We start from the raw sequence: 9,411 nt of genomic DNA, 5'->3' as shown, positions 1-9,411 counted from the left end.
AGGTTGGTCAAGGCAACATAAGGATTAGGCACAGGCAAAGTAGGAGTGCCAAGTAAGGCATTAATCCTTCTCAAATCATGTGCCATTCTGAACTTCCCCGTGCCTTTTTTCTCAACGGGTAGGATGGGCGTGTTCCACTTAGAGCAGGAGGGCTCCAAGACACCGGCAGTGACCAAACCAGAAATTGTTTCTGCAATCCCAGCCTCAGCCTCCGGTCTGTGTGGGTACTGAGGCTGCCACAAAGGGGTAGCAGATGACAGTTGAAAAGAGACTGGCTCCACATCAACTAAACCTACATCTGTGGGTCCATGGGACCACAAACAATCTGGAAGAGAGTCGAGTAAAGGCGCAGCATCACAGTGGTCTGTGTGTTCTCTGCCATGTGACCCGCCGACCACTCTATGTTGCAGTGTTGAGGAATTAAAGCAATCATTTAAAATTTGGTATGTGTTGGTAGATGGAGAAAACAAAACCTGTGGGAGTTTTGTAGGTGTCCAGTCAGTGGCCGCAAGGGAACGTTTAACCATTCCACCCAGCTCCTTAGCCTGGTGTCCAGGATGTAAGGCCAGTGACACATGGGGAGCTGCCTCATCAGACATCATGTACCACTGTAATTGATCTGTTGTAAAAGTAACCGCTGCTGCCACTCCCTCCGGTGCCGCAAAAATGCACGACATGTTCAGAGACCAAGCCCGCCCCTCACACTGCTCTTGGAACATGTGCTGGTACCAGGTGGTGTCATGCCTGTCATAAAACAGTGTAACATGAGGTGGGTCAGGGGGAGGGACATAAGGATGTAGGAGTGAGAGCCACGGCCGCCATTGCTGAAAAGCAGTACAAACTCCTGGTTCAGCAGGTGTTTCAACTTCCAATAATGCCCAGTAGATGTCAGCAGAGTCCGTCAAACAGGAGGAGGGTTGCAGCAGAAACTGACCACCTCCCTCTGGCCCATCAGAGCAGGGAAGTACAACCCCAGTAGGGAGAGTCACAGTTAGGCCTTGTGAAGAGCAGAGTATTGTGGCTCCTAATTTAATCAACAAGTCTCTTCCCAGTAAATTCACAGGCGCCTGTTTTGAACAAACATAGCTGTGTAACAAGGTCTGATCTCCAACCTTTGTGGGTAGGGGCACGGTGTAAGGCAGAGTTTTAGGTTCCCCAGATATGCCCACCACTGTAATCACTCTGTCAGTAAGTCTTTCACGAGCAACATCCTTAATGGTGGAGTACGTAGCTCCAGTGTCCACTAAAAAGCTGCTTCTTCTTCTATCTACAGTTATGGACAGCATAGGGTCCGCCGTTGTCCCTTCACCGTCCTGGGCAGTCTGTGGGGTGTCCTATAGCTGGGGACCACCCTCGTAGTACTCCCACCCCATCACAGGCATCTGTGGGGCCGGGGGCACTTCAACTAAAGCACCACGAGGTCCACCTCTGTGGCCAGGATGCTGATAGGGCCCACCACGGGCTCCCCTGCCTCTTCCAGCAGCCGGGTTCAAAGGGCACGCTTTAGCCCAGTGTCCAGGTTGTCCACACCGGAAACAAACATACATCTGGCCTCCCCTACCACCTCCCATCTGACCCCTTCCCCTGAAACCACCTCTGTTTCCTCCAAATGGGGAACCTCTCTGCCCATAAGGGGCCGGGGAGTGATAAGCACCATACTGGGGGGGCTGTGGATCAGTTGGCCATGGGTTCGGATACAAATCAGGGGCAACTGGACCAGGAGGGGGAGCCGCAGCGGCCACAAGCTGCTTTTTAGGCTTGTCACCTTTTCCACCCAGGTCGTTTTTAGCTTTCTGCAGCTGAACCTTCAACAGTTGCAACTGTAAATCTTCGACGCTCTCCGCTTTATCATCAGACTTAATCTGCACTTTGTTAAGATTAAAAATCAAATGTTTCTTCCAGATTGCAAAGTCACAGTCCTGCAAATCAGGATTATCCTCCATTTTCTGGCTTACTGACTCCGGAATGCCCCTCAGCACCGCCCTTCTAAACCACATGCTCTGTGAACAAGTCCTACTGGGGTGATGACCTGTATGGTTCACCCAGTCTTCAACAGCCTGATTTAGATAATGGGTGGGATTTTGCTTTCCCTCCCATTTAAATTTCTGTAAGGTGCCTTGATTTTTGGGTGGGAATTGTTTGCGCAGGGCCGGTCCAATAAACCTCAAGGCCTGCATTAGTGGCACCTCGTTCTCATGCATGGTAGTACCCGCATTTTGTTCCAGGTCCGCTGCCTGAGATCGGGATGTGCACCTAGTTATAATAGCTCTAAAATCTCCCAGTGCGAGGTCCTGTCCAGCTGTGTATTTATCCAAACCAGCCAACCAGGCATTCCCTCCCTCCATTATGTCAGGGAGTTTGTCCACTAGGGCCTGGACATCTCCGAATGAATAAGGTTGATACACTGGTGTACGTTGCGCTTTAGTCTGGACCAGGGGAAACATGCCTGGAGGCTGAGGCACAGGGCCCTTAGATCTAGTCTGATATCCTAAACTGGGAGAGGTAGAGAGGGGTGTATTGTTAAGGTCACTGAGTTCATCATCAGTATCCTCAGTTTTTCCCCCGCCTGGTGGGGTAGCAGTGTCAGCAAAAACGTGGGCTAAACTCATCTGTGTTTCCGGATCCTGACGGCCCACCAAAGACATGGTAACTGTGACATTTGGTGAAGTGCCAGGCTCAGTTTTTGCAGTAGCGGTCAGATCTCCCTTAACAGCGACAGGAGTGCTGGCAAAGGGGTTGGACCGGGAAAGAGGGGCTGACGCAACACGATTATTCACCTGGACCACTGACCTATGTTCATTTAAGCAGCTGCGTAATGCTGCTTCTAGATCAGTTAATTGTTGTTCAGTGGGTTCCTGTCTGTTCATTCGAACCGCAAATGGTGCGCTCGCAAATGGGTCAGTTAGGCCCTCAGATCCGGTTCCAGAACAATGGGACATAGAAGAGGGGGCTCTACTACTAGCTGAGGATGTCGCCGACAGAGAGGAGCTTCCTGGGCAAAAATGCTTGGTATCTATGGGAGTTGGAGCTACGGGCGGTTCTTCTCCAATAGTCATTATTCCACCAGAGATATTAAGTACCGGATATATGCCTGCTGAGGGAGGAGTTGAGGCAGAATAGGGAGGTGGCTGAGACCTATTTTTCTTCATGTGTGGTTTTGCAGTTTCCCATAAACACACCCAGTGATTAAATTTAGCTTTGCGGCCTGCGTGCTTAACTGCTTCCTTTCTGTGTCTCACCCCGCTCATCACACCTGCACCTGCTGCTGCTGAGTTGGCTTCTTCCTCTTTCTCTTTTGCCTGCATAGCCTTATTCTGCCAAATTATTCCCCAATTACCACTACTCCCCTCGTCCTTTCCCTTTTCTTTCATTAACCTTTCAGCTGTTTTCCTCAATGACTCTTTCTGCTTTTTTGCTTCTTTAGGCTGGTGTGTGGAGTTGATGACTGTCTCAACACATGTTAATTGTTCTCCCAATGTGCTAAGAATAACACCGGGACCCCAACCATCATCATTAGTTTCTCGATCTAATTCTCCATCCATTTTACTGTCAATGGAGGAGTGTTCTTTTATTGATTTTAAAGGAGAATTTGGGCCAGCTGGGTTTCTGCCTCTGTTAGGCACTAACAGCTGGGGCGCTGCTTTAAAGGTGAGTCAGCACTGAAATATCCCTTCAGGTGTTACCAAGCTTCTACCAAACCGGAGTCTGGCGGGTAACCTTGCCTAGAGCTTCCTGATAGGGGTGCTAGTTGGTTGTCACCTTGTTCACACGTCTCATTCACACTTCATACATTACCTGCAGTCACTCATTACCCTCCTTATGTATGTAATAAATGTGTAAAAAAAAAAATTCTATGTGTGGTGTATTATTTTAACCAAAAGAGGAACCTAGTTCCTTTAATTGTGTAATCTGTGAACAACGGAGAACCAAACTGTCCTGCCCAGTGTTCCACAGCAAGCATTCAGCGTGTATTTATGTGTGTCCAATATCAAACAGAACATCAAAACATTTAAAACACTAAAATCATCGGGGTTTTAAGAAGAGATCCGTTTTCTCCTATTGATCAAAGGGACCCCTCCTTTGGACTCCAACCAGTACTTCTCCTTTTTAAGTTTTAGAGGATCTTTTCTAATAAAGTCCTCTGGGCCTTCCTAACCCTTCTGTAGTTTAGAGAATATTACTAAAAAATATTCTCAAGGCCTTTAACCTTTTAATTTGTTTAGAAAGGCGTTACTAATAAACCCTTTCAAGGTCCCAGACCTGCACTGAGGTATTTATCCGACACCGGAGAGCAACCCGTCGGCTGCAACCGTGGTCAGACCTCAGTTCACTCTTATCTTTATTCACTTATTCACTTATTTCTTATTCACTTATCTCTTATTCACTTGTCTGATTCTCAACAAGCCTTAAGTAAGCCAGACAATTTTGGTTATGAATTACTAGGAGTTTGGACACTAAGTATTTTTATAATGTTCAATATAGCAGAAATAAAAGGTCTGCTTACCTTGTTTTTGTGTGCACACAGCTTTTGTCCAAACTCCGTTCACTCAGACCACTGCCGATGTCCTCCCATCCGTTCCAGTTGCCCTGGAGCGGATCCTGTTCCGTGACGCCAATTGAAGGATATAAAAAAAAACAACAACAGCAATAGAATAATATTAAACACAAAGTGAACCCGTCTTCCTTCATTAAATAGGTTCTTTTAGATGTTAAGGAGGAATTGACTTAACCAGGCTGGCGGAGAATGAAGACAACCGGACACCTGCAGCAGATGGGGAATCAGTGAACTTTTATTGAGACAGAGACAACCTCTCAACACAGCTCACATCAGGAGATTCCTAATATTTGCTGTAAGGATGGGTATATATTCTCTAAAACTTACAGGAGGGGGTTGTGAGGAAAGTGCTGCATTAGCAGAAAAACAACTCCATAAAAGGAAATCGGCCTTGGGTGTTCTAGTCTCTTCGCTTGCAGATATCATGCACCTGCAGGATGAGGCGATCGCTTCTTATCGCTCTCAAGGCCAAAGTCGTGAGCACATTTTTATTACACAGTTGCACAGTAACTTTAAAGCTGAACAATATTTAAAGCTGAATAATGTTTGATCAGATTATATTTTCTTCAACACCTGCTGCTAATTCAAGAAACACGCCTAGGTTACCTGGTGATAGTCACAGTTTAATTGGGCAGCCGGTGCTCGATATAAAGCAATGTCAGCGCATTTTTCTGCACAAGATAAGTAAATATAGTGTTTTCCCCGAGCGCAGAGCTGCTGGAGCTTGTTTCCTTACAGAGCACTTTATAGGCGAACCAGCTTCATCAGCGGCTGATGTCCAATCACCGGCACACAGCTTTGAAACCTCACCTTAGTTTTAGCTCTCAGTGGTTAAACGCTGGACTTCATTCACTCAGGTTCTGTCTGTCGGGTCACGTTTACTTCGCTGTTTTATTTACAACTGAGCAAATCGGTTTGGCTGAGGTTAAAGTTACGTCTCATAACTGCATAGTTTCACAGACGTTTAATGGTTCACTGGCACATGTGTTAGACTGAACTATTCGCTTTTCTTTATCTGGTGTGTTTTGGATTTAACAGTGAATTTTGAGATTAAACTGACTTTTAAAATGTTTTTATACAAAGAGGAAAGAGAAGGCGCATTTCCACCGAGAGAAGCAGAGTTTGCGACAGCGTTTCATCATGAAGTCTGCAACCTGGACAGAAATATTATATCATCTGTTTTTTAATAGTTATTCAACTGTATTCTAAGCACCAGCTGTCTGTTAGAATGTGATTTTTTTTCTCTCTCTGTTGGTATAAAAAATGCGCAGGAAAATCTGACGTGCATGGCAAACTTCACCGACGATATTTAGGGATGAATAAACACACATCAAACATAAATGAACCATTTGCCTGTCTCCATAATTGAGAGCATTTTCTCTTCTTATGTCAACACTCTCTCTCTCTTTTTTTTTTGCTTTTTCGGTCATGTTATGTTTACCTGTCAAAGGCTTGTTACAAACTATGAAACACATCGTGCAGACTTATGGATGTTAGAAGAAAACTAATACTGCTCATGAAGGAGACTAAAGGCAGGAAGGTGTCCTTTAAAACTAAACATGTTAATAGAACCTCCCTATTTATATCATAGTTTATGATATAGCACGTGTATTTCAGTAATAGCCTGCTGATTTCAGTGTAGTGGTGAACAGTCGCACAGCTCACGTAGGCGTTATCTGTGATACTCCTTAACTATAATTTATCCAAGTTAACTTCAGTTAACCATTCAGACAGTTCTTTTGCAATGAAAAACATAAACACCCATGCTGCCGGTAGGTTTCCTCAGTGCCAGCTGTTAACATTATAGCTGCTTATGCAGTAACCATGGAAACCACGGACTCTTGAGTGGCTGGATCGACGGAGGTCAGACAACAATTTTACATGTATGATCTTAAAACAGGACACAGCCACTATATGTGCTGGCCTCATATCAAATGTGAAGGCAGACTGAGTCTATGTTTGACGTTTTTTATATCTAATCTTCCTTTTCAAACATTTAAACAGCAGCGAGTCTGCAGCTGAGGGAATACAAACTCAAATTGTCGGAACAGGTTTGATCGTTTCTTGGATTCATTTGGTGATTTATTAAATGTATAACTGTTATTCTAATCGGCTGCTGGGTCTCTTACACTTTTCTTTATGCTGTATATTTTCACGTCTCTGGAATAGTTGGCAGTTAGATAGTCAGCTGGGAAACTCTGTGTTAACTCATGGAGCTGAGGATATCGTGGATATGCTGACCTCGCTCCGTGGTGTACAGGGCCGTTTACCCTCATGATTAATATTCACTATACAAATATTAGCCGAACATCACAAAGTCTGTATGTGTTTCATAGTGTCGAACAACCTTTGTGCAGTTAAAGCCATCAGTTACTACATGACAGAAACACCAACGTTATCTTAGTCAAAGGAGCTTGCAAAGAAAAGCGTCTGGACTTCTTTAAGTTGCTTGAAGACGTTTCACCTCTCATCCGAGAAGCTTCTTCAGTTCTAAGGTCAAATGGTGGAGAGTCCCAGATATAAACCTAGTGGGAGTTTCCCCCCACAGAGGGACAAATTGACCCCCTGATGATCCTCTAATCGCCTGAGCCAAGGTGTGAAACTGGGCGTGGGTCCAAATCAGCCAGAGTTTCGGGTGTGTTCATTGTGAAACCTGGCCCCACCTTATCATGCGAATTCCTGAGGTCAGATGGCCCAGGATGTGAGTGGGCGTTAAGGCGTCTGGGAAGGGATCTCAAAACTGGATTATAGATGGCAGAGAGTTGGTGTCGTAAACCCCCGCCTCTGTTCAAAGATGGTCGCTCACAATGGACATAGATGGCTTCTTTCACTCCTCTTTCAAACCATCTGTCCTCTCTGTCCAAAATGTGAACATTGGCATCCTCAAAAGAGTGTCCTTTATCTTTAAGATGCAGATGGACTGCTGAGTCTTGTCCTGTGGAGGTGGCTCTTCTGTGTTGTGCCATGCGCTTGTGAAGTGGCTGTTTGGTCTCTCCAATGTAGAGGTCTGAGCATTCCTCGCTGCACTGTACAGCATACACCACATTGTTAAGTTTGTGTCTTGGCGTTTTGTCTTTCGGGTGAACCAGTTTCTGTCTGAGCGTGTTGCTGGGTCTGAAATACACTGGGATGTCATGCTTGGAGAAAACTCTCCTGAGTTTCTCTGATACACCGGCTACATAGGGGATGACAATGTTGTTGCGTCTGTCCTTCTTATCCTCCCTCGCTGGTGTCTGGTCTTCTTTTCTGTGCCTCTTTGCTGACTTTAAGAATGCCCATTTAGGATAGCCGCACGTTTTGAGTGCTTCCTTTACATGTGTGTGTTCCTTCTTTTTTCCTTCAGGCTTAGAGGGAACATGTTCTGCCCGGTGGTGTAAGGTCCTAATTACTCCAAGTTTGTGTTCCAAAGGGTGATGGGAGTCAAAGAGGAGGTACTGGTCCGTGTGTGTTGGCTTCCGGTAAACTTCGATGTTGAGTTTGCCGTTCTCTTCAATGTGCACGGCGCAGTCCAGGAACGGCAAACAGTTGTCCTTTGTGTCTTCCCTGGTGAACTTGATGTTTTTATCCACAGCGTTAATGTGCGCAGTGAAGGATTCCACTTCTTGTGTCTTGATTTTGACCCAGGTGTCGTCCACATATCTGTACCAGTGGCTTGGTACTCTTCCTTTGAAAGAGCCAAGAGCCTTCCTTTCCACTTCCTCCATGTAAAGGTTGGCTACAATAGGTGACACGGGGGAGCCCATGGCACAGCCATGTTTCTGTCTGTAAAAGCCTTCGTTGTACTTGAAATATGTAGTGGTGAGGCAGAGGTCTAACAGTGTGCAGATCTGATCGGGTGTGAAGTTGGTCCTGTCCTCCAAGGAGCTGTCTTCTTGTAGTCGTTTTCTGACAGTCTCCACGGCCTCCGTGGTGGGTATGCAAGTGAAACGAGAGACTACATCAAAGGACACCATGGTTTCATCTGGATCCAGGGTAAGTTTCTGGACCTTGTCGGTGAAGTCGGTGGAGTTCTTGATGTGGTGTGGGGTGTTCCCCACGAGAGGCGCAAGGATGGTAGCAAGGTGTTTAGCAATGTTGTAAGTGGCTGAGTTTATGCTACTGACTATGGGTCTGAGTGGGACAGCTTCCTTGTGGATCTTAGGAAGTCCATAGATGCAGGGTATGGCATCCCCTGGGTAAAGGCAGTGATATGTAAGGCGGTCAATAATTTTGTCCTTTTCAAAGTCCTGAAGGCAAGCTATAACTTTCTTTTTGTAGCTGCTTGTGGGGTCTCGCTTCAGGGCTTCGTAGGTATTGTTGTCACTGAGGAGGGTAGTGATCTTTGTATGGTAATCTGTAGTGTTTAGGACCACGGTGCATCTTCCCTTATCAGCTGGTAAAACAGTGATGTTGTGGTCTTTGCTCAGGGAAGCGACGGCCTTCTTTTCCTGTATTGTGAGGTTGGATGGAGGGACTTTGGCACTGGAGAGCGTGGCTGAGACTTTCATCCTGATTTGCTCTGCTGTCTGTGATAATTTATTAATCCGTATGGCAGATTCTGTGGCTGTGATGAGGTCCACTATGGGCAACTGTTGTGGAGAAATGGCAAAATTGAGTCCTTTGGCTAATACTCTCTTTTCAGGTTCAGTGAGAATCCTGTCTGAAAAGTTCTTGTCTTCTGAAAAGTTCCTGTCTTCAAGCAACTTAAAGAAGTCCAGACGCTTTTCTTTGCAAGCTCCTTTGACTACGATGACCTGGATGACTGAGAACCTTCACAGACACCAACGTTATCTCTTTTATGCGTTTATACACAGCGTGACGCTGATTACTGAACAAAAACCCAAAGATCAGATGTTAAACAGATTTATTTGCTCTCT

General features: G+C 45.7%; 1 protein-coding gene across 1 annotated transcript; it reads right to left on the bottom strand.

Moving 5' to 3' along the window:
• Window positions 1-1,277: 1,277 nt before the first annotated feature.
• On the bottom strand, window positions 1,278-5,124 carry LOC146697972 (uncharacterized). Its single transcript, XM_085472910.1, has 2 exons — window positions 4,731-5,124; window positions 1,278-4,599 (listed from the first exon to the last, which is right to left on the bottom strand). The coding sequence occupies exon 2, from the start codon at window positions 3,540-3,542 to the stop codon at window positions 1,335-1,337; it is 2,208 nt and encodes a 735-aa protein (XP_085329036.1). The 5' UTR covers window positions 3,543-4,599; window positions 4,731-5,124; the 3' UTR covers window positions 1,278-1,334.
• Between the last annotated feature and the right edge of the window lie 4,287 nt (window positions 5,125-9,411).

Source organism: Copadichromis virginalis, linkage group LG11, assembly GCF_057382275.1.
Source record: "Copadichromis virginalis isolate Kocher_CV1m ecotype Utaka linkage group LG11, C_Virginalis_male_GT1.1, whole genome shotgun sequence".
Lineage (NCBI taxonomy): Eukaryota > Metazoa > Chordata > Actinopteri > Cichliformes > Cichlidae > Copadichromis > Copadichromis virginalis.
This window is presented reverse-complemented; position numbering and strand designations above follow the sequence as displayed.